The 25,456-nt window shown below is 38.9% G+C and overlaps 1 protein-coding gene across 1 annotated transcript in view; it reads left to right on the top strand.

Annotated features, from left to right (window-relative positions):
* The window catches only part of NBAS (NBAS subunit of NRZ tethering complex), a 338,079-nt gene that overhangs the window by 174,387 nt on the left and 138,236 nt on the right, over positions 1–25,456 (top strand). Inside the window, exons 32-35 of the mRNA XM_040622888.1 lie at positions 1,208–1,321; positions 5,912–6,025; positions 14,390–14,547; positions 15,326–15,415. Of these exons, the coding sequence (XP_040478822.1) occupies positions 1,208–1,321; positions 5,912–6,025; positions 14,390–14,547; positions 15,326–15,415 (476 nt within the window). The remainder of the gene's footprint in view (positions 1–1,207; positions 1,322–5,911; positions 6,026–14,389; positions 14,548–15,325; positions 15,416–25,456) is intronic.

The following is a 25,456-nucleotide window of genomic DNA, read 5'->3' as shown; positions in this document are numbered from 1 at the left end:
TCTGTAAGTTTGAAATTAAATCGTAATGAAAACTTAAGAGAGCGAAAAACCACCACCTCTCTCCTTTATCTCCCCAACCCCTGGGCCCTCTGCCACCTATAAGAAGGTATGGGGAGAACACAATATGTATGGAAGATAGCCATGGGTTTGGGAATGGATAAAAGAATGAAGGCTTGAAAAACATTTAAAGGGGCTGGGTTGAGTTCTGGTTCCATCATTTTTTCAGTGACCTTTCTATACTTGTTTTTCTGAAGATGATAGCGCCTGCCTTGTCAAGTTCTGCCTTGTAGGGTTACTATATGTAAATCACCAACAACAGTGCCTGGGACATAGGTCATGTTCATTTAATGTCAGCTGCTCTCGTTATAGTTGCTACTATTGTATTTTTGGGGGCCCAGCCGCCCAGGTAGTGTCGTCCTTCTCAAATGTTGACACCTCTCCCTTAAATAAATAACCATTTCTTCTTAGCATATATAGGATAATCTTTACTGAAGTTCTTTTTTCTTCCTTTAAGTGTCCTTAATTACCTCATAATGTGAATTGGTGTGATCGGACATGTTTTATTTTCCCAATATCTGGCTTAAGTGAGAAGATTGGACCTATTTGGAGAAAGGTTACTAAATTGAAACAGTGAGCAGTTTGAAGATTCCTATATTTTATTTTATTTATATATTTTTAAAAATTTTTTATTATGTTAGTCACCGTACAGTACATCATTAGTTTTTGATGTAGTGTTCCATGATTCATTGTTTGTGTATAACACCCAGATTCCTACCCTTTAAATTGGGGTGATGAGATAGAGGTAGAAAATGCATGTTTGGAACATGGAATGGGTTTCGGGGTTGGGGGGGTACAGTGAATCGGGGTGCTGGTGTAATAGGAAGTATGTGAAGTTTTCAAAGACAAATGCAGAGTTCTTTAAAATTTTCCCTAAGGCCTTACATGGCACTTGAAAAGGTGACACTTTTTCTTAGCTTCCGAATGCCAGTGCATTTGCTGTTTCAGGAGGTTGGTGACAAAAGATCCTAGCTGTACTTATTCAGAAGGAACAATATTTTTAATTTTTTTAAAAAATAATTGTGTCTTTCTTAATTCTTTTTGATCTGGAGGCTAAGAGTTTCCATTGTGTTTGCTTACCTAAACTTGGACCGTCATGACACTCTTTGGTGATGTCCCTGGTTATGAATCTTTCATCTTTCTCTTGCAGTGCGATTGTGCTCTGATCGAATCAGCCTCATCAAGGAGTGTATCTGCCAGTCCCCTACATGTTACAGACAGTCCGCCAAGCTTCTGGGCCTTGCTGAGTTGCTGAGGGTAGCGGGTAAGTTTTGAATGCTGAATTGCAGAGTGTGGTTTCCATGTCATTCTTGACATCATCCTGTGCAAACATCAGAATATGTGCTTGCAGGGGTCAGAATGCTGCTTTTGAGCAAGGATTTATCTTTTCTTCAAAGATGAGCATGTCAGAAAATGTGTCCTCATACTGAGCTGCTGGTCCGTCTGTCCTTTAAATGAAGACAGGCTCATTCAGGGTGCTAGCAGGTGGTTGTGAGGTCAGGGCTAGAAGCTGGAATTAGCATTTGTGACCAGAAAGCTTAAGAAAAGTCAGCCCTACTGTTCACCTTTGGTGTCCAGATGTGGTGTGACATTTTTGAATTTGAGCAATTTCTTAGAAGAATTTGCGCATTTGCTGTTTGGTGGGGTTTTCACCTAGGTGATCGTGCTTCATCTTCTATTAAGTGGTGATGATGGTGGTATTTTCTCATTTTACAAGGGAAACTGAGGATCAGAGAAGTCCAATGTCTTGCTCCGCATGGTTAAATAGCAGACCCTGGCTTCCAAGGAGAGTCTTTCTGACTCTACTTTTCGTGCTTCTTTAACCGCACTGTTCTGCTTACCAGAGTCTCTTAATCCTTTTCTTTTCTATTTTTGACTTACACTTATCTCTACAAGAACGGTTGTTGGTCAGGAGCACCCGGGTCAGTCGGTTAATCGTCTGCCTTCGGCTCGGGTCATTTTCCCGGGGTCCTGGGATTGAGTGCTGCACTGGGCTCCGTGCTCAGTGGGGAGTCTCCTCCCTCTCCCTGTGCTCACCCCCGCTTGTGCTTCTCTCTGTCTCAAATAAATAAAACCTTAAAAAAAAAAAAAAAGAACAGTTGTTGGCCAAATGTTCTATAAGCTATGGTTTGAAGTTAGATTCGTCCAAACCACATATTATAGACTCAAAAGTAAACAGGATTTCTGTTTCTATGTTGAACTTGAAAAATATATATATAGTGTTTTAGGGGGCATACATTTATTTTATTTTTATTTTTTTAAAGATTTTATTTATTTATTTGACAGAGAGACACAGCCAGCGAGAGAGGGAACACAAGCAGGGGGAGTGGGAGAGGGAGAAGCAGGCTCCCAGCAGAGTAGGGAGCCCGATGTGGGGCTCGATCCCAGGATCCTGGGATCATGACCTGAGCCGAAGGCAGACGCTTAACGACTGAGCCACCCCGGCGCCCCGTGGGGACATACATTTATTAATGTTTTTAAATCTTAATATAGATGACTCATTCTCAGAGTCTATAGTTTTAGTACATTTTCTGGTGTCAGCTGTCCAAAAGCAGACAGGGGAGAGATTGATGTAGGTCAGAAGGCTGCTTCAGTCCTGACTGTCCCACACACTTGCAAAGTGACTTTAGCCCCAGTTTCTGTCTCTGGAGGATGGGAATGATACTCCGGGCTTCACCCTCCCTGTTTATGAGACCCCGACCGAGTTAATGCCTGTAAAAGCACCTGGTAAACTTTGAAGCACTCTGATCATCAGGGAAGATTTTCACAAGGAAATTTTGCAGAAACTAATGGAGCAGCTCAGGGATGCTATCAGCATTTTTTATGTACCTACGAAGACCAATTTCCATTTTTGTCCTGTGTCATGTTGACAAGGAAACAGGAATACCCGTGATGTTGGTAAATTGTAGGAATTTTTAATGGGATTAACAACAACCTGTCAGCCCCCTTCTCAACTCTTTTTACCTATTAGCTCTTTCATGCTGTACAGCAGCCTCTTGTTAGCTACATTTTACAGATGAAGAAATGGAAGCAGAGACATGTGAAGGGGAGTATCACTGTGCTGGGTACTTGGGGTACAAGATTCTGGTATCACACAGCTTCTGCCCTTTGGAAATTCGGAATCTTAGAGGGCTGAGGAAGCAGATCATTATGCTATATAGCACAGGACAGGATGTGTACCTGGCTTCTGAATACAGATATTATAGAGTTTGGAAGAAAGGCAATGCTAATATTTTGCCTGGTGAGGAAGGTAATTGAAAAGGGGATCACAAGGCTGGTAACATTTATCTGAGGCTTGTAGGGTGTTCTGGTTATCTACTGCTGCTTTATAAACCACTCCCAAGATTTAGTGACTTTAAAACAAAATCATTTAATATTTATCTGTCTCAGTTCTTAGAGGTTGACTGGGCTCAGCCAGGTAGTTTAGGATCTTTTATGAAAATGCACCCAGATAGTGTCTAGGGATGGATTGGCTCATCTCAAAGGTTGCTTTACTTACATGTCTGGCAGCTGGCCTGGGAAGACTTAAATAGCTGGGGGATAGAAATAGCCAGGGCTGAGTCTCTTCTTTGTACGGTTTCTCCTTGTGGTCTCTGCGTATGGTGGCTGCAGAGTACCGTGACTTCTTACATGGTGGCAGAAGGTTTCCAGAGTCCACATTCTGAGAGGAACCAGCAAAAGCTTCATGGGGTGGAATAAGGGACAGACAGGGCTGGGCGGCGAGAGGTTGGTAGGAGGCCATGGGATCAGGTTCACAAATTTAAAAATGTGGGAGATGAAAGGAAACCAGAGATAAGGGAACAAACCAGACCTTCCTGTCCTAGGTATCAGAGGTGAGGTCGTGTTATCACAGCTACTTGTGACCAAGAAATTACCAGACCCTAAAAAGGTAGTATGCAGTTGAAGGCGTTATCACTAGCCCTTGCTCCATGGTGATATCAATAGAGATGTTAAAAGGATTTAAGTTCCCTGGTTGGCATTCTATAAAAGACCATCCCTAAAAGCCCTCAGTGGCAACCCTGTCGGGAACCCTCTCACTCCTGAGAACTTTTTTTCTATATCCTTGCTTAATAAACTTCTTTCGCTTTACTCACTCTCCGTTCTCCTCAAGATTCATTCTTGGACTCCGTGAGACAAGAACTTTGCTCTCCTGCGTCAGGGTTTTCTAATCTAGCCTTGGAATTTGGGCAGTTTCATTGCCATCACATCTTATTCATGAGGTAGTCACATGGGCCCTCCCGAGTTTAAGGGAAGTATATATGGGCTCTACCTGAGGGCTTCACTGGGCCTGAATGATCTCCTTCTGAGCTGGCTTACTCATTGGGCGGTTGGAGGAGACCTCAGTGTCTTCCTGGTGGTAAGAGGCCTCAGTTCCTTGCCATATGGACCTCCCTGCAGGATTTCTTAACTGTTCTGTCAAGGTGACACCTAATTGCCCCTTTTTTGGTTGTTGGATGATGGTAATCAGTGGACCCTTACTTAAAGTGAGCTAATTAGGGGATTTATTTATGTCTGCAAAATATCTTTGCAACCTATTCAAGTTGTCTCATGAAAAAAAGTATCACCCCTGGCACTTTTCATTTTTGATTTAGATATTCTGAATAGATGCAGACATTTCAAGAGTATTATCTAGGAAATAGGTTTTATATTAAGTGTGATATGTGCATTTATTATTGAGAAACTTTTTACATATTCCATTTCCAGTGTTACGTGTGAGTGTTACAGAACATGGGTGTGTTATTCTAAAATAATAATATGAATCATAATGTTTTATCGTTTTTAAAATTAGCTTAGGCCAGCATGTGGATTTTATTTAAACCCATGCAGCACAGGATGGAGATTAATAGTGACATATTTTAAAACTTTCATTTAGACCTTTCTGTGATATGTTTATTTTTTCTTCCGAATACTGAAAATAATTTTAAGGTTTCATTACCTCATTAAAATATAAAATGTTTTACTTTTTTTTTTTAAGTCTAAGTGTACAAATTGTGTTTATGTTGTAACTTTGAATTATTTGTCTTATAATTGAAAATCACATTCTGGATAGAATCTCTACTCATTTCATTGAGGATATATTTTTTTGAGTCCCAGTTATGTGTATGACTTGGTGCCAGGTACTGAGAGTTTAACAAGGAAGGAATCCCTGTCTACAGAGAGCTTAAATTCTGATAGAAGATGTTGATTTTTAAGGTGATAATTTCAATAATTTGGTATTCACAGAATGAAAAGTAAAGGAACATGTAGGAGGGACACCTAAACCATCTGTTTTTTGTGAAGAAATCTTGGTAGAGATGTCAGAGAAGGATATAACATCTAAGTTGACTTCCAAGAATCTTCTTGAGAAAATTAAGATCTTTGTATTAACATAAACAATTTTGGTATGTGTTCTTAAGAGTCTAGATGCTTACTATGGTAAATAAAAAGTCATAGTGTTACAGAAACTATAACATTCTATCCAGTCTGTGCGTTTAAGTCTCCCCCCTCCCGCCTTGTATGTGTCATTTATTAATTACAATTAGAAATAGAACATTCAACAGGCAAAATATAAAAGAAATAGCAGAAAGTTTCAAGTTCTTGTTGGGAGGAAAACTTTTTCTGTACCCATTTAGGTTGGAATGGTTGGTCTGGGGCTAATACTAGTCATTGATCTCTTAGGAGACTGAAAGCTAATTCCAGGATTAATGAATAGATCGGAAGGTCAAGTTGCTGTGACATTTGTCCTATAATATCTTTTAAAAAAATCAGTCTAATCTCTACCTTTTATTTTTTAATTAATTTGAAACAGAATGTTAATGAGCTCTTTTGTCGATTGATGTGCCATAATCATTAAGTCATTTACATGTGTTTACAGGTGAGGACCCAGAAGAAAGGCGTGGACAGGTTCTGATCCTTCTAGTAGAGCAAGCACTTCGTTTCCATGACTACAAAGCAGCTAGTGTGCATTGTCAGGAGCTGATGGCCACAGGTGAAATAGACAAATTACTTAACACTTGGCTCAGGTCCTTTTTACATGATGAATAATGGAAAAGCTCTGTTCTGAAATCAGTTGGCCTGATTGGGAAGCCAGCCGCATTTTCTTCAAAAGACATGAGAAACATTTTATGAGCCCTGATCAGTATGTACACCATGTGCTTACATATTAATATCTGTATTTTAATGGGTTTAGGGGTTACATTTTAGCTGAGATTTTGGTTGCTTTCTATTGCCTATTAAAAATATGCTCATAATTTTAAGAACGATTTTATGTAAAATATTTTAATGCTTTTTCATGTGTTTGTTATATCAAAGAAAATTTAAACATTTTGAAATGTCTATAATTCATGAATAGTTAATATTTCTAGTCTTTGTTTTTAAAGGGATAGTGTAGTGCTTTTCAAACTGATGTTGAGGAAATAGGAAGCAGTTTGCAATCCTTAAATTTTCTATATGGAGATTCAGTCAGGTGTCTGGAAGACCAGATTTTTTTGCGGCATAATCTCACTATGAAACAACATATTCCCCAGTGGGGTAGGAAGCGATGCTGCCTTATCACAGACTCTGTACTAAATGATCTGTTTTCTGTATCTGTGTCTGAATATATGAACGCCCAAGCAATCTTTTACCTACCGTCTGTGCTTTCATAGTGAACGATTAAAAATGTAGTGCTTCACCTCATGATAACTCGTGGGGCTATGCATTTAGGAGTTTTGCACTTTTTGTATGTATACTGTTAAAGAAAAATTCTATTCTGACATTTCTTAAAAATGGTAAGGGAGACTTTATTCAGGGCTTTTGCAGTAGATGTTAAAACTATTGCAATAGGCAAGAGATATCAGACTTAACTCCAAATACAGAAAGGACAGCTGGAGACTTAAAGCCAAGGAGCATAGTGAGGGGTCAGTGGATGGAAAATTCTGAGACATCAAGTTTAGTGGGATTCTTGCTGACCTGACTTAACAGGATTCTTGCTGAAGGCAGGCCCAGGTGATCAGATTGCAAGGATAAGAGATGAGGAATTTGATCAGATATCAACAGCGATCAGGTATCAAGGGTAGGAGAGTCTGTCTAAATGAACTTTGTGGGATTATTGCCAACATTGGACTATGCAGGCTCAGCCAGCTTGGGCCAAGGTGTGATCTTAGTTGTGAAGAGGTTTCAAAGGAGTCTGACCAATGGTTGGTCGAGGAGAGAATCTTTGTCAGTACATCTGTGAAAATGTTTAAAACTCTCAATGCTTTATAACCTCAGCATTAGAAAATCAGTTTCATAAAAGAGCTACGTTCTGTAATACTATGTTAATATTAACCAATTAGCATTAATATTAACAATCAATATTAGCTAATGTTAATATTGATTAATTAGCAGTAATTAGTTAATATTAACTAATAAGCCAATATTAATATTAACCAATATTGGCTTTGTAACATTCAGAATACTAATAGTGTTTTTGGAAAAACAGTGTATTACTCTAAAATTATTTAGAGAGCTTTGTAAGAATTTTATTCCCACCAGGGTAGTACCTGGATTTTTACTTTATATACTTAAAGAAATTATTCTAGACCAAGGCCCTTGTACTTAGAAAAAACAAACCCTTTCAAACTAGAGCTTAGTACTTAGAAAAAACAAAACCCTTTCAAATTAGAACTCCTTCAACTACAAATAAAAATGTGTTTTAAGAATCTGGAGTATAGGTGGGGAGTTAAGATGGCGGAGGAGTAGGGGACCCCTTTTTCAGCCGGTCGCCTGAGTCGAGCTGGGTAGGTACCAGACCAGCCTGAACATCCACAGAATCAGCCTGAGACGCAGGAAGATACATCCGGATCTCTACAAATGAACATCTCCAGCGCTGAGTATTGAGGTACGAAGCGGGGAGCCATGAAACCACGCACAGATATCAGAAGATAAACGGAAGGGGGAAGGAGCTGCCGCGTTCAGGTGCCTGGAAGCGGTAGCCACCTGCATGGGGGAGCGGGCGGACTTGCGGACCGGCACCCGCAAGAGAGCAGAATGAGACCGTGAGCTGGAGAACGTGCGCCACCAGACTTTTCACGGAACTCCGGTGTGCTCACTGGAACCAGATTGAGACCTGGAGCTCCAAGAGCGCGCCGGGCGGCTGGCGGCTGGCGGCTGGCAGTGTTAGAAACACAAAGGACAGAGATGCGCCAGCCCTGGAAGTGAGGGCTGGGACGCTGGGTGTGGGGCGCACATCCTGGGACGACGCTGCAGGGTTGAGCAGCACCAACAGAAACAGAGTTAAAGTGACCAGATCATCAGTGGAGAACAGTCCGCGATCCCTCTGTTCTGAGACAGAGGCTGAGATTCGGCCGCTGCTGCTCTGACTCTCAGAAAAGGCACAGCAAACCGCCAGGGAAAGCCACCAGAGAAAGCCACCAGAGAACAAAAGCCTGGAAATACCGGCTCACAGTGTGCCCATCCCCATCCCCCCTCTCAGGGGACACAGAGACTCTACCCAAACAGGGTTGCCTGAGTATTGGCGCGGCTGGCCTCTCCCCCAGAAGGCAGGCTGAAAAATCAAGAAGCCCACATCCCTAAGATCCCTATAAAACAAGGGTGCACTGCCTGGGTCCCGGTCAATAATTTGGGCTCTGGACAACCCCGCAATCTCTCCTCATCAGAATGACGAGAAGGAGAAGTCCCCCCCACCCCAGCAAAGAAAAGACAATGAGTCTGTGGCCTCTGCCACAGAACTAATGGATATGGATATAACCAAATTATCAGAAATGGAATTCAGAGTAACAATGGTCAAGATGATGTGTAGACTTGCAAAAAGTATTAACGAAAATGTTAATGAGAATATAGAATCTCTAAGGGTGGAAATGAGAACGAATCTGGCGGAAATTAAAAATTCTATGACTCAAATGCAGTCAAAAGTAGAGGCTCTGACGGCCAGGGTAAATGAGGCAGAAGAACGTATCAGCGAATTGGAGGATGGGATAGTAGAAGAAAAAGCTAAAATAGAATCTGGACTCAATAAAATCTACGCTCAGGAATGTAGGTTAAGGGAGATTACTAACTCAATGAAACGTTCCAATGTCAGAATCATCGGCATCCCCAAGGGGGTGGAGAAAAACAGAGGTCTAGAAGAGATATTTGAACAAATTGTAGCTGAAAACTTCCCTAATCTAGCAAGGGAAACAAACATTCGTGTCCAAGAGGCAGAGAGGACCCCTCCCAAGTTCAACCACGACAGACCTACGCCACGTCATGTCATAGTGGAATTCGCAAATATTAGATCCAAGGATACAGTATTGAAAGCGGCCTGGGCAAAGAAATTTCTCACGTACCAAGGCAAAGGTATCAGAATTACATCAGACCTGTCTACACAGACCTGGAATGAGAGAAAGGGTTGGGGGGGCATTTTTAAAGCTCTTTCAGAGAAAAACATGCAGCCAAGGATCCTTTATCCAGCAAGGCTGTCATTCAGAATGGATGGAGAAATAAAGACCTTCCAGAATCTCCAGTCATTGACCAATTTCGTAACCACGAAACCAGCCCTACAGGAGATATTAAAGGGGGGTTCTGTAAAAGTAAAAAGGCCCCAAGAGTGATACAGAACAGAAAGTCACAATCTATAGAAACAAAGACTTTACTGGCAACATGGCATCATTAAAATCATTTCTCTCAATAATCAGTCTCAACGTAAATGGCCTAAATGCTCCCATAAATGCGACAGGGTTGCAGATTGGATAAAAAGACATGACCCATCCATTTGCTGTCTACAAGGGACTCATTTTGAACCTAAAGATACATTCAGACTGAAAGTAAAGGGATGGAATACCATCTTTCACGCCAGTGGACCTCAAAAGAAAGCTGGGGTGGCAATTCTCCTATCAGACAGATTGGATTTGAAACTAAAGACTATAGTTAGAGACACAGAAGGGCACTATATTATTCTTAAAGGATGTGTCCAACAAGTGGATATGACAATTATAAATATATATGCCCCCACCAGGGGAGCAGCAAGATACACAAGCCAACTCTTAACCAGAATAAAGAGACATATAGATAAAAATACATTAATAGTAGGGGACCTCAACACTCCACTATCAGAAATAGACAGAACACTCATGCAAAAAATCGACAATGAAGCAAGGGCTTTGAATGCCATACTCGATGAGTTGGACCTCACAGATATATATAGAACACTACACCCCAGAACCAAAGAATACTCATTCTATTCTAATGCCCATGGAACATTCTCAAGAATAGACCATGTTCTGGGACACAAAACAGGTCTCAACCGATACCAAAAGACTGATATTATCCCCTGAATATTCTCAGACCACAACGCTCTGAAATTGGAACTCAACCGTAAGGAAAAATTTGGAAGAAATTCAAACACTTGGAGACTAAGAACCATCCTGCTCAGGAATGACTCAATAAACCAGGAAATCAAAAATCAAATTAAACAATTTATGGAGACCAATGAGAATGAAAACACAACGGTCCAAAACCTATGGGATACTGCAAAGGCAGTCCTAAGGGGGAAATACATAGCCATCCAAGCCTCACTCAAAAGAGTAGAAAAATCTAAAAAGCAGTTTTTATATTCTCACCTCAAGAAGCTGGAACAGCAATAGAGGGAGAGGCCTAATCCACTCATGAGGAAGCAGTTGATGAAGATTAGAGCAGAAATCAATGAATTAGAAACCAGAAATACAGTAGAGCAGATCAACAGGACTAGAAGCTGGTTCTTTGAGAGAATCAATAAAATTGACAAACCGCTGGCAAGACTTATCCAAAAGAATTGAGAAAGGACCCAAATTAATAAAATTCTGAATGAAAAAGGAGAGGTCACGACCAACACCAGTGAAATTGGAAGGATTATTAGAAACTTTTATCAACAGCTATATGCCAATACATTAAGCAATCTGGAAGAGATGGAGGCCTTCCTGGAAACCTATAAACTGCCAAGACTGAAACAGGAAGAAATTGATTTTTTAAACAGGCCAATTAATTATGAAGAGATTGAATCAGTGATAAACAACCTTCCAAATAACAAAACTCCAGGCCCAGACGGTTTTCCTGGGGAATTCTACCAAACCTTCAAAGAAGAAATAATACCTATTCTCCTAAAGCTATTTCAAAAAATAGAAACAGAAGGAAAGCTACCAAACTCATTCTATGAGGCCAATATTACCTTGATCCCCAAACCAGGCAAAGACCCCATCATAAAGGAGAATTACAAACCGATTTCCCTAATGAATATGGACGCCAAAATCCTCAACAAGATCCTGGCTAATAGAATCCAACAGTACATGAAAAGGATTATCCATCATGACCAAGTGCGATTCATCCCTGCTATGCATGCATGGTTGAACATTTACAAATTGATCAGCGTGATACATCATATCATCAAGAAAAGACTCAGGCACCATATGATCCTCTCAGTTGATGCAGAAAAAGCATTTGACAAAGTACAGCATCCTTTCCTGATTAAAACCCTTCAGAGTGTAGGAATAGAGGGTACATTTCTCAATCTCATAAAAAGTCATCTATGAAAAGTCTACAGTAAATATTGTTCTCAATGGGGAAAAGCTGGAAGACTTTCCCTTAAGATCAGGAACACGAGAAGGATGTCCACTCTCGCCGCTGTTATTCAACATAGTATTAGAAGTCCTTGCAACAGCAATCCGACAACAAAAAGGGATCAAAGGTATCCAAATCGGCAAAGAAGTAGTGAAAATGTCTCTCTTTGCAGATGACATGATACTCTATATGGAAAACCCAAAAGAATCCACTCCCAAACTATTAGAAGTTATAGAGCAATTCAGTAATGTGGCGGGATACAAAATCAGTGCTCAGAAATCAGTTGCATTTCTATACACGAATAATGAGACTGAAGAAAGAGAAATTAGGGAATCCATCCCATTTACAATAGCACCAAAAACCATACGTTACCTTGGAATTAACTTAACCAGAGACGTAAAGGACCTATATTCTAGAAACTATAAATCACTCTTAAAAGACAATGAGGAAGTCACAAGAAGATGGAAAAATATTCCATGCTCATGGATCAGAAGAATTAATATAGTTAAAATGTCCATGCTACCCAGAGCAATCTACACTTTCAGTGCTATCTCGATCAAAATACCGAGGACATTTTTCAAAGAACTGGAGCAAATAGTCCTTAAATTTGTATGGAACCAGAAAAGGCCCCGAATCTCCAAGGAACTGTTGAAAAGGAAAAACAAAGCTGGGGGCATCACAATGCCGGATTTCGAGCTGTACTACAAAGCTGTGATCACAAAGACAGCATGGTACTGGCACAAAAACAGACACATAGACCAATGGAACAGAATAGAGAGCCCAGAAATGGACCCTCGGCTCTTTGGGCAACTAATATTTGATAAAGCAGGAAAAAACATCCGGTGGGAAAAAGACAGTCTCTTCAATAAATGGTGCTGGGAAAATTGGACAGCTACATGCAAGAGAATGAAACTTGACCACTATCTCACACCATACACAAAAATAAACTCCAAATGGATGAAAGACCTCGATGTGAGACAGGAATCCATCAAAATTCTAGAGGAGAACATAGGCAGCAACCTCTACGACATCGGCCAAAGCAACCTTTTTCATGACACATCCCCAAAGGCAAGAGAAACAAAAGATAAAATGAATTTATGGGACTTCATCAAGATTAAAAGTTTCTGCACAGCCAAGGAAACAGTCAGAAAAACTAAGAGGCAGCCCACGGAATGGGAGAATATATTTGCAAATGATGCTACAGATAAAAGACTGGTATCCAAGATCTACAAAGAACTTCTCAAACTCAATACATGAGAAACAAATAAACAAATCATAAAATGGGCAGAAGATATGAACAGACACTTTTCCAATGATGACATACAAATGGCTAACAGACACATGAAAAAATATTCAAAATCATTAGCCGTCAGGGAAATTCAAATCAAAACCACACTAAGATACCACCTTACGCCAGTTAGAATGGCAAAAATAGACAAGGCAAGAAACAACAATGTTTGGAGAGGATGTGGAGAAAGGGGATCCCTCCTACATTGTCAATGGGAATGCAAGTTGGTACAGCCACTCTGGAGAACAGTGTGGAGGTCCCTTAAAAAGTTAAAAATTGAGCTACCCTATGACCCAGCCATTGCAATACTGGGTATTTACCCGAAAGATACAGACGTAGTGAAGAGAAGAGCCATATGCCCCCCGATGTTCATAGTGGCTCTGTCCACAATAGCCAAAGCGTGGAAGGAACCGAGATGCCCTTCAACAGAGACTGGGTTAGGAAGTTGTGGTCCATATATACAATGGAATATTACTCAGCTATCAGAAAGAACGAGTCCTCAACATTTGCTGCAACATGGCCGGCACTGGAGGAGAAAATGCTAAGTGAAATAAGTCAAGCAGAGAAAGTAAATTATCATGATTTCTGTCATCTATGGAACATAAGAACTAGGAAGATCGGTAGGGGAAGAAAGGGATAAAGAAAGAGGGGGGTAATCAGAAGGGGGAATGAACCACGAGAGACTATGGACTATGAGAAAGAAACTGAGGGCCTCAGAGGGGAGGGGAGAGGGGGAATGGGAGAGACTGGTGATGGTAGCAAGGAGAGCACGTATTGCATGGTGCACTGGGTGTTAAACGCAACTAATGAATCATCGAACTTTACATCGGAAACCGGGGACGTACTGTATGGTGACTAACATAATAAAAAAACATTTAAAAAAAAGAATCTGGAGTATAAAATTGTGTAGGACAAAGATCTCTGCTGGGAGCCAGGGCTGACCGTAGGCGTTGCTCTGTCTTTGAATCTCTGTCTTCTGTAAAGCGAATGATTCTGTGTAGCTGCGTATAATAATTTTTCTTTTCTCACACTTTGAAGTTTACACAGTGCTTTTAAATAAAAATGTTATTTAATCCTTCAACAACTCAATGAAGAAGGTATTACTATTGTCCCTTTGTAGTGGTAGAAGAAGTGTAACACTTGGAACTCTCTCAAGCTCACCCAAGTGCTTGGGCCATACCCTCAAGTCTTCCGAATTCAGATATCCAGCTGTTTACTCTGCGTCAAAGCTAAGTAGTTTGTTTTAGTCATTGTCAGGTGTTCTAAAATGAAGCAGAATTGATCAGAAAAACATGTCTGGAATATTGCTAATCTTTCTGGATAATAAACCAGCCTAATATTTCTTGTATTTTAGATCCTTATGTATTTCTGCTTATGAAAATATTATGTGGCACTAATGACGACGATTGTGCTTTAAACACAAGACCTGAGCAGAAAGCCATTGGATTTCTCATGTTAGGTTGGAGATTTTTCTTGCGAAAATCAGTTTGTTTTTGCTTGCCAATTTTGCAGGTTATTCTAAGAGTTGGGATGTTTGTAGCCAGTTAGGACAATCGGAAAGTTACCAGGACTTGGCCACTCGCCAGGAGCTCATGGCTTTTGCTTTGACACATTGCCCTCCTAGCAGCATTGAACTTCTTTTGGCAGCCAGCAGCTCTCTGCAGACAGAAGTAAGTTTTCCCAGTGAATCTCGAACTGTATGAAATGTATTTTGTTGGGTGTGTGGATCTGAGATTTGTGATCATTTTTTAAAATAATAGGAGAATTTTAATTTATTGAAGAAAAATAGCTTGTCGCTTAAGTGAAGAGGGAGTTGAAGATATTAGGATATAAAATAGTGTTGTTATGGTAAGGAAGAAAGGGTACGAGGTAAGTAGGTATGAGAGGTATGAGAAAAACAGGAAGTAATATTAAGAAGTAAATTATTGAATATAATGGGAAAAGTTAGTGTTGTCAAGCATAAAACATGAGAAATGGTCACGTAAAATATATTTGAAACCAAAGGAGTTAAAACCATCGGTGACACTGTCCTTTAGAGGCCCTTTGGAAATGGCAGGGGAAAGAGTTTTGGTTGGGGAGATGCTGAATTTTCCAAAATTCACAGGAAAGATCTGCCTGAGGGTAAATTAATGCTCTTGTTGCAAAAATATAGGAAGAGATCAATACAGGGTATAAGAATGTAGGAAGAGATTCTTGCATTCTCATTTTCATGTCTTTGTCATTCAATATGTTGTATACCAGCTTTTCCACCAGTGGGTCCCAGATCTGAAACTGGGAAGCTGTTCAGGCAGTCCTGAAGTAAGCCTGTTCTCAAAAAACTGTTCATTATGAAATAGCAATTTTTTCCTTGAAAGAAATTTAAAAAATTTTTAAATTTCCAGTCTACATTGTGAAGTGCGGTGAATTTAAAAACACAATTCTTGATAGTATGTCATGTTCTTTTTCCAGATTCTTTATCAAAAAGTGAATTTCCAGATCCATCCAGAAGGAGGGGAGAGTATCAATGTCTCACCATTAATTAGTAAAACCCAACAAGAGGTGAGTTAGTCTGAGTCAGGGAAGAGTTTGAAACCTGGCCAGCAGTGGAGTGAAATGGGAATCACCTGGCCCTGTGGACAGAGGGAAGAGACTGTTTTTCTTTTAAACTTTTTTTTTTGTGTTTCGTGAAATGCAACATTCATATATAGAAAAAAAAGTACACAAAAGTGTTCAGCTCCATAAATTATCACGAAGACAGTATCCGTGAAACCACCAGAGAAACGTATGTGACCTGTCTTCCACAAGTCCCCACATATCCTTTCCCACCGTAACTTCTAGCCCTTCTTTCTCTTTCCAGAGATCACCACTGTCGTGACACCAGGTCTTTGTGACTTTTGTTCTAATTTTAAAGAATTTTAATACCTATCACACCTCTCCCAATATGACAGTTTAATTTTACCTGTTCTTGTACTTGGTAGAAATAGCTCTGCTCCGTATTGCTTGTGAGATTCGTCCACACTCTTATATGTAGTGCATTTTCACTTGTTGTTACTCTGTGAAGAAATTGCAGTATTTTACAGCTGATCCGTTCTGATGATGATCGGCATTGGCGTCTGTTCTGTTTTGGCTAAAACTAAAGCTGCATCATCCCTTTGTACACGGCAGTCATGCGCGTGCCGTACCTTTGTCTCCAGCATCCACTTCCCCAGCCCTGGAAGTGATGTTAGCAGATTTCCACAGTTGCACCCTCCATCAGTCACCGCAAATGATTTTCCAGAGTGGTTTTACCGATTGCATTTCCAACAGCAGTGTTTGTGCTTGCCATTTGCGCCAATTTAGCACTTTGGCATTGTTAGTTTTTTTAAATTTTACCTATTCTCTTAAGTATTTAGTGATACTTATTTATGATCTTGATCTGCATTTTTCTCATTACTAATGAGATGGAATTAGCTCAGGAGAGATCCTCTTTTGTGAGGTACCTGTTCAGTTCTCTTGCCCATTTCCTATAGGATTTTTCTCCTTTTCCCTCACCTCTTTGATATTCTCACAAATAAAGTTTGTCTGAACCACGTAAGTATGTACAAGTCTCAGGATAGTTCATCCTGGGAGAGAAAGGAGGGAGTACATACCCCCTGACACCTTTCTTTTGGTCAGTGTTGGCTCTGCGGCATTTCGCTCTCCAGGACATTTCACTCTTCGTGACTATTTCTAACAACATCAAGTTGGCAATTTCTTTTTTAGGTTGAAGAAAGTAACCCAGTTTTTGATTTTTCTAATTAGGTCAATTAAGAGATGATAATCCCCTTTATAGATTCGTTTTCCACAGAATTCCTTGAAGTGGTAAGCTTCACTTTCAAAATCTGAAATGTCATTCACATTGGAAGATGTTTATTGTGATAAGTGAGCTGCATCTAATCTTTTTTTTTTAAAGTGGCTGTATCCATTTTTTGCCAAACCCATGTGTGGTTGTGTACTATATAGTTATTTCTGGAATTCTGATACAAAGCTTCAGTTGTGGAATGTTTTGATGGGGTTACCACAGAGATACTCAGTTTTTGCGCATAGTGGAGTACATGAGTTCGCTATTTCTGTAATTCTTTCTTTTATATTAAAATTCACTTTGACAAACATATTGAATTTACCCGTGTATCCCTTTTCCAGAGCTGAGTGATCTGAGGATCTCAGAGTTGTTTGTAATGTGACTTTTTTGTCCTTAAGGGATTTACTCCTATTCTTCTGTAATGGTGACTTCAGGATAGCATCAACCAATAGATGTTTCTACAGTGAGGGAGACGTTCTGTATCCACACTGTTCAGTACGGTAGCCACCAGTCATACGTGCTGTTGAGTACTTGAAATATGGGTAGGGCACCTAAGGAATTTTTAAATTTAATCTTAATTAAGTTAAATTTAAATATTGCAGAAGATCAGACACGAAATGGAGCATTGTGTTCTGCCATAGAATGCAGACAGTGGACTTTGTCGTTGTTGTTGTTGCATTCTTTCTGGATGGAAGCCATAGCGTTTTCTAGGGGCCTGGAGTGTTGTGGACATGTTTTGTCTTTGGTATGTTTTGACTTGTTGTCATGCTGATTACTCTTGGTTTGTTTTTTTCACTGGCTATGAAAGCACATTAAGTTCTGTGGTGTTCTCTCTATGGGATCCAGAGCAGTTCTTATATTGGCCAGCAGTCCCTAAATGTTTGGTATATTAGGAGGAAGCCGGCCAATTTTACTGTCTTTCAAGGTCCAGTTGAAGACCCACTTTTAATGGCACCTAATTTTTATCCCAAGTTTTGTGTCTTTTGAGCCTCTGGTCCCTCTCCACTAGTTCAGCCACATCTCTCATCTTTCTGTCTGTCTCTCTAGCCTCTTCTCCTTTCATGCCTCCCAAACATGCACTAGGTTCCAGTCCTACCAAAATCACCACCACTCTCTAGCTTTGTCAGTCCTTTGGTGTCATTTAGTTAGAGTTTTCTTTCTGCCTCTGCTGCCCTTCTTGCCGTGTGCTCTGGTTGTCTTACCCCATGATCCCATCTGAAGTATCATTTTCTTTGGAAAGTTTCCCTTGAGTCCTCTAATTATTCCTCCTTCTTTATCCCCCATGTACTCTCACATCATTGTACCAGCTCTTGTGTGGTGTGCTATGGTATTGTGTGGTAGAAGGATGTCATTTATCTTTGCACTCTCTCTCTGTGGAGTGGTTGTCACATAGTGAACGCCTAGGAAATGTTTGATAAAGCTTAGTTGAAAACTTCCACTGCATAAAAATTAGTCTCTAGTAAAATTAATTAGAAAGTAGATTTTAGCATAAAAATAAAAGGAATTTCCCATTTAATTCATATATATGTGCTGTGGTGGCTGTTGAGATCCTGTTATGTTTTGACCAATGTAAGGGGTATATCATTTCACTGTTCAGCATAGAATTGCAAAGTGTTTCTGCTGAGTTCAGCTCCGTAAGCTTATTCTGAATTCCCATCCTTCTCTATAAAATCCAGGAAGAAGCCTTTGTGACTTTTGGGTTTCCTATTTTCTCCTTCTACAATGAATTAGAAAGTGTCAACCTGGCCCTTTAGTGGCTTCTTTGGAGTGGGACATGCTGTGTCAGTCACTGCAGGTGGACACACATTCGTCCACTAGTCTCTTTAGTGAATGAAGGAGACCACCAGCCGTCCTTTACACGTTCTACTTAGCAAGGAAAAGGAATTCTTCCAAATGAGTCTTTTTTCTCCTTTCTCCTTTTTTTTTTTTTGTAGCTCCTTAAAAGCTTTCTTGTCTTTGTCCTTTTTCAGCAAGTTGTAAGAAATCTAGATCTCATGAAGTGCAAATCCAAACCCTCAATGAACACATTATGGCTTTGAATTCATGAAGCACATTTCAGAATATTATAGCTACTATTATTAGATTAAAATACAGTGCTTAGCTGTAAGATGCTGTGTGTTACACATTAACAGTAGATATAATAACCACATTAAATTATAACTCATAAATGAGAGCTGACTATATGTGTAATCTGCTTAATGCTCAAGACTTTCATTACTCAGTTGTGAAAATAGTAATTTTTATTTATATATCCAAGCAAAGTAAAGATGTAATTGCTTCACAGTAGCATTTGCATTAGTTCAAGTGAAGCCTCCAAGTTTGAAGATATTGGCTATTGTCCCCGTGAACAAGATAATACTTTAAAAATAGAACAGAATGCATATTTGGTGAATAACTACCAAAATTACAGTTTTCCAGTTTCTTATTAATGTTGGTTATTATGTTTTTTAGATGTAGCAATATTCCACCATTTAGAGTGTATTAATGTTTGTTTAGCTAGTATTTGTTAGCCAATGGTGTTTTCCCCCAGATAAATCTAATTAGATTTAGAAATGGATTATATATAAGTTTCCCATTAAAAAATCATTTTCACTGTGGGAAAACTTGTTATGAACATTTTAAGTGGCTATAGATTTATACAACTGGACTAATTAATGTTTAGAACTGGGGCATGGGCTAAGCATAGAGTGATTTTGAATTTATAAAAGGAGGATTATTTAGAGATATCTAGAGTTGAGGAAAATGGCAGTTGTCTTGCAGTATCAGAGACAACCATTTCTTTTTCCATTCACCAGTTGATGGACATTTGGGGTGTTTCTACGTTTTCACTATCATGAATAATGTTGCTTTGGTGCACAAGTCTCTGCATGGAAATGTGTTTTGATTTCTCGTGTAGGTATGTAGGAGTGGAACTGCTGATTGCATGTATACATGTGCTGAAGAAACGGCCAAATTGTTTCCCAAAGGTGCTGCATCATTTTCCTTTCCCTGCCAGGGGGTACTTAGATTCCTCTGTCTCCACACTGTCACAAAGGCTTGTTATTACCTGGCTTTTTGACGAAAGCCATTCTCGAGGATGTGTGTGATATCTCATTATCATTCTGGTATGCATTTTCCAAATAACTAATGATAATGAGCATGTTTTTATGTGCTGCTGCTTATTGAGCTGTAAGAGGTTTGTTGGTTGTGGTGGGTTTATTATTATTATTATTATTATTATTATTATTATTATTTTTGTTTGTTTTATTTTGTTTTAATTCTGGATACAAGTCCTCTCTCAAGTATATGATTTGAAAATATTTTTCTCTCCATGTGTGACTTGACTTTTTAAATTTTCTTAATGGTAGATTTTGAAGTGCAAAAACTTTTAATGTTGCTGAAGTCCAACTTACCTATATTCTTTTATTGCTTCTGCTTTTGGTGTTGTAGCTAAGAAATTGGTGCTTAACTCAAGGTTATGGAAATTTATTCCTATGTTTTTTTAGAAGAGTTTTATAGTTTTAACTCTTACATTTATTGATAAGTACGTAAAAGTAAGCCACTTTTTGTGTGAAATAACCATAGGTTTGAGGAATATCCACATATAAAAAGATGAATTTAAAATTTCTTATCATACATAAAAATTAGTTCAATGGGATGATATTTGTTTTGTTTTATGTTTTATGAGATAGCTTATTCCTTCTCGAAGGATCTTAAATCTCATGCTTGGTATGCACAAAGACCAATTAATATTTTGAAGTTTTAAAAGAAACAATTTCATCTGGAATGGATTTTTGTTATAATTATCACTTTACTGTCTCTTTTCCCTAGGTGTTTTGGAATTTTGGTTTTCAAGCTTATTGTTGAGCCATCCCGTTCAGTTTAGCTTTTATCTCCCTAGACCCTGTCTAAGGATTCTGTAGTTTTGTGGTTTTCCTCACTCTAAACTCTTGGTGCTTCAGTCTAGAACCTTGTCCTAGAGTACCTTTTAACATGGGACTACCTGCTTCTTGTAATGTTGAGGATATGAGAAATACAGGCATGGAGCCAATGAGGGATTTGGGCCTGTCTTTGTTCTCTGTCTCTCTAGGCTTGCAGTTTTATATAAATACATAGTCCCAAGCAGTGCGTCTGAACTTCTTACAGGGGATCCTTTTTCGATTCACACAATTCTCTAGAAAGGAGCATCTGGCAACCACTGCCAGCATCGGAATTCTGAGCGCTCAGATGTTGAATTCCATTGAACTTGAGTGCCTTTCTACTCTTTTCTTCAGTTATCCTCAGTATTTTGGAGCAGAGTGAGCACACTGAAACATGGGTTCGTTGGTCCATCTTTTTTTTTTTTTTTTTTTTTTTTAAGATTTTACTCATTTATTTGACAGAGAGAGAGCAAGGGGAGCAGCAGGCAGAGGGAAGAGAAGAAGCAGTCTCTCCACTGAGCAAGGAGCCTGATGTGGGGCTTGATCCCAGGACTCTGGGATCATGACCTGAGCTGAAGGCAGACGCTTAACCAACTGAGCTACCCAGGCGCTCTTTGCTCCATCTTAACTGTAATTCATCATGTTTTTTTTTAATTAGAAAAATTAATATAGGCTTTTATTTTAGCAATCCCTTCAAAAGGAGATATAGTTCAGATAATTGACATTATTTGGCATATTTTATTGCTGAAAGCAAGATAAAAGAAAAAAATGTGAAACATCTGTGATAAAATATTAACATTTGTCAACTTTTGATAAGTACATGGAAATTTGTAGTAACTTTGGTCTTTCTACTTTTTTAAAACATGAAATAATTTAATCAGCACTACCTTAATATGATGAGTTCTCTTTCTCCTCTTAGTTCTTTCTACCTATACCATGAATCCCACTGCTTTGAGGTAAACATTTTAGTTTATATATCTATCTTCCAAACTTTTTTTGCGTATAAACATATTTTCTCTGCAGCTATTGTCTGTGTCATGAAGAATTATTATTTTATTTTTTAAGCTAAAATGGAATCATATTGCATATATTAATTTGAAGCTTATTTTTGTCATATGATGTTATTTGTCATAGATATATGCTTTTCTCATTATATACAGACCATTTCTTTAAGGGTGGCTTAGTGGTCATTTGAGATTTAATTATCTTTTACTTTGTTTTTGAATATTTAGATTGTGTTCGATTTTCCTCTACTTTAGACTGAAATGCAATGAGCATTTTACGTACACATTTTGCATAGTTTTACTAGCATTGCTGTGGGATAAAGTGGTAGAAATGGGCAGATAATTTACTGGGTTTTTGTGGCATATCCTCCATAAGTTTGTGTAAGGGCTGATTCTGCTTTCTTTACTGTCCTGATGCCAGCACGTCACTGGGAATTGACTAGGTCTTCATTAATTTTTTTTTTTTTTTTTTTTTTTGGGATAACATTGCCTGAGGAATGTTTTCTGTGGGAGACTGAGTTTATGGTAATCTGTGATGTCTGCGAACTGGATGATAACATGGCGCCAACACGATTCAGAACACTCAGGCATTTCAGTCAGTATGTAGTGTTTCCTCTCTGAGAGCTGGCCAGAGGAGGACGTGCTCTGCTCATTGGCATGCTTGTAGGATAATGTGTTTGCTCGGTGCATACCTTGATGGTCAGGAGTGTGCTCCTGTCATTCTGATTGGCCCAGATTTCCATTCCTCACAAAGGCTTAGGTTAGTTGCCTCCTCCTTTCACACCCCCATTGGTATTCCAGGCTTTCTTCTTTCTTTCATCCTACCCTTTCTTCCTAGGGCTCATGCATCCTAATACAGTTGTTTTGTTTTCTTTAAGTTTCTTTGACCCTTTTAGTAACAAAGAATACGTTTTTTACTTTTCAATTAGTCTTTCTGTTTAAATCCACTTGAAAAAATAACTTTCCAAAAATAATATATCTTAGTTTCAGTGAAATCTGGGGGATTCGATGGTTTTCTTTCCTTTTAAGGAGGCCTTGTGATAGGACCACTTAGCCCTGGAGGGACTTATAAGTACTGTTCTGGGGGACTTTTCCTATACTCCTTTGTTTTACACTAACAGTGGCCCCATCTTTTTTTTCTCTTGTTACCTTTTGCCTACTCACCATGAGTCTTTCTCTTCCCTGTTTCATCACAACAGCTTGTGTTTGGGTCACCAGTGCCCTCTTGTTGCTAAATTCATGGGTCAAATCTGTCTTTATCTCAACTGACCTACCAGTGGCCTTTGATACATACTTGTTTCAGGGACAACCTATTTGTCTTCTTTTACCTCATTGGCTGCTTAGGCTTATCGTGTTTGCTGGTCCTTCTTCTTTTCCCCAGCTTAACTGGTAGATACCCCAGGTCTCAGTCTTTAAATCTCTTCTCTGCCTATACTCATTCCCAAATGATTGCACCCATTATTATGACTTTAAATACCAACTTTGTGCAGATGATTCCCGCTTCTAGCTCGAGCCCTATCTTCTGAGTTCCAGGTTTGTGTACGGCTGCCAACCTAATATCTGTACTTAGCTTTCTTACAGACATCCATCTCAATTTGGCTTTCCTCAGCATACTCCAGTCATATTGGCCTTCTTACCATTCTTGAAACTTGCCCATCAAGTTCTCCCTATGGGTCTTTGTACTTGGCTGTGTTCTGCCTGCAGTGTTCTTCTCCCACATATCCAGATGACTTGTCCTCGCTTCATCTGGGTCTCTGCTCACATGTCTCCTCAGTGAGAGCTTCCCTGCTTTCTGCATACACAGTTCTACACCACTGTGTTTTTCTTCCTAGCTCTTATCCTTTCATTGATCTGATATACTTCTCTGACATGCTTTCTATTTATTTTTTGCTTATCTCCTCTTGGAATGTAAGGGGAGATCTTTGTGGCAGGAGCAATGTTTTGTTCACTGCTATTTTCAGTATGTAGAACAGTATCTGTCCTTGTTATACTTAATGTAAAAAAATTTGTTGAGTATGTGAATAAAATTAATGAGGAAGGTTAAGATGTAGATATGATGGGTGGGGATAAATTCTGTTATAAGGGGAGGAATATTTGAATGGGGTCCAGTTTGATAAGTTCTCAGTTCATTGGTGAAATAAAGCAAATTTCCTATTTGCCTTTCTTTCCTAATGTACGATGAGTTCTTTGAGAGCAGGGACAATATCTTAATCATCATGGTAACTCTCTTGCCTAGCCCTGGGTCTTAAAAATAGTAAGCATGCCAGAAGTATGTGTTCAGTAAATTTATTTTGTGGATGCATTTAGAACTGCAAATCATTTATCAGAAGTGATTTAAAAATTGGGCATGGTAAAAGAAAATAAAAATATACTTCATATACCTCTGTTTTTCCTAAATACAGACCTTAGTCTTAGTCCAAGAATGCTAGGAGATTCAAGAAGGGTTTGAGTCCCAAGGCCTCTGACATCATGTGTCAAATTTGGTGTATGTGTGTGCATTCTATTTTGGGAGAATAGTCCTGGAGAAAGGATTACAGCTTTCATCAGAATTGTATAGGGGTTCATGACTCGCAAAGGTGAAAACATCTAAATTGTAGCCCAGCCTGTTAATTAGCAGGTGAATTAAAGGAGAGTCAGACTTTATGGTGAGTGACTTATTCCATGGGGCATTTTTCTACTGCTTCTGCTGACGGGTATTTCTACGAGTAGCATCACCAGTAATAAAGATTGCATTCTTAATATTTTGAGTTTAGGGTGAAATTTACTGTAAGTGTTAGGTACAGGGAAGAGCTTTGGATCATCTAAAGATCTGTTGGAGGAGAAGGGATAGTGGATGAGTTCAGTCTGAGTGCTCTTTGTAATCCTTACCTAGTTTATGTGTACCACCAACTCAGTTTATAGTGGACAACCAGATTTCTCAGAAATTAACCCATGTGTTATCGGCCACCAGAGAAAGCAACTCCAAAATACATTATTCATTATAGTACTCCATCAGCAAGAATTGTTTCTGTAAGCCAAGGTTGACATGGGGGGTATTCTTGTCCTTATGAACCTGATCGGTGATGGTGTCTATTGTAGAATCTATTGTATGTGTGTGCAAAATAGAATGCACACACATACACCAAATTTGTTACAATAAGTTAACCTTTGAGCTATGTAACACACTTGAGATTAATGAGATTTCATGTTAAATTTTATGCTGGGAGTTGTTGATTTGGTTTGGGGGATTAATCTATTTCTGCTGTTACACATTCTAAATTAATTAGCAGTATGCAACTATGAATATAAAAAGTGCCAGTAGTACTCATTTGAGGAGTAAAATTTTGCCTAACCTCTTTTTTCTTTCCCCATTACATGTAGTTGAAAGAAAACTATTTTCCTCATTAATTACTGTAGTTACAGTATAATCTTGGTAGACTGTCCCTAAGTTCAGTGCTTCTTCTGTGGTCCAAATGAGCCCTTTATTTTACTTTATCTTTTGTAATTCTCATTAGGGGACTCTCTCACAATCCTTTTATCTTGTACATTTCTGAGCATATGAATTTCATTTATCTTCTAAAACAAACTTTTAAGTTTTATAAAGTATCTTCAATTTCCTATCTTGAGTTGGCTATCCATTTGAACTAGAAGTAGAGTTTTAGGTTCATTTTATGGAATGGAATAATTGATTTATAGCCTGTACTTTTTGGTATCTTTCAATTGACTTGATTTTCCTTTCAGTGAGGTGGCATTGTATGTAAGTGCCATATTTCTTACCTTGTTTATATTTTTAATTCTATACTTGGATTAGTTGATGACATTCAAATCATTCAATATACCCTCTCGATTAAGGAGATTCTAAAGATGAACAAGATTTGAAAATGTGGCATGAAATCTT

Source organism: Ursus maritimus, unplaced genomic scaffold (assembly GCF_017311325.1).
Source record: "Ursus maritimus isolate PB19 unplaced genomic scaffold, ASM1731132v1 scaffold_6, whole genome shotgun sequence".
Taxonomy (NCBI): domain Eukaryota; kingdom Metazoa; phylum Chordata; class Mammalia; order Carnivora; family Ursidae; genus Ursus; species Ursus maritimus.
Note: the sequence above shows the minus strand (reverse complement) of the source record. Positions and strands in the feature narration are given on the sequence as shown.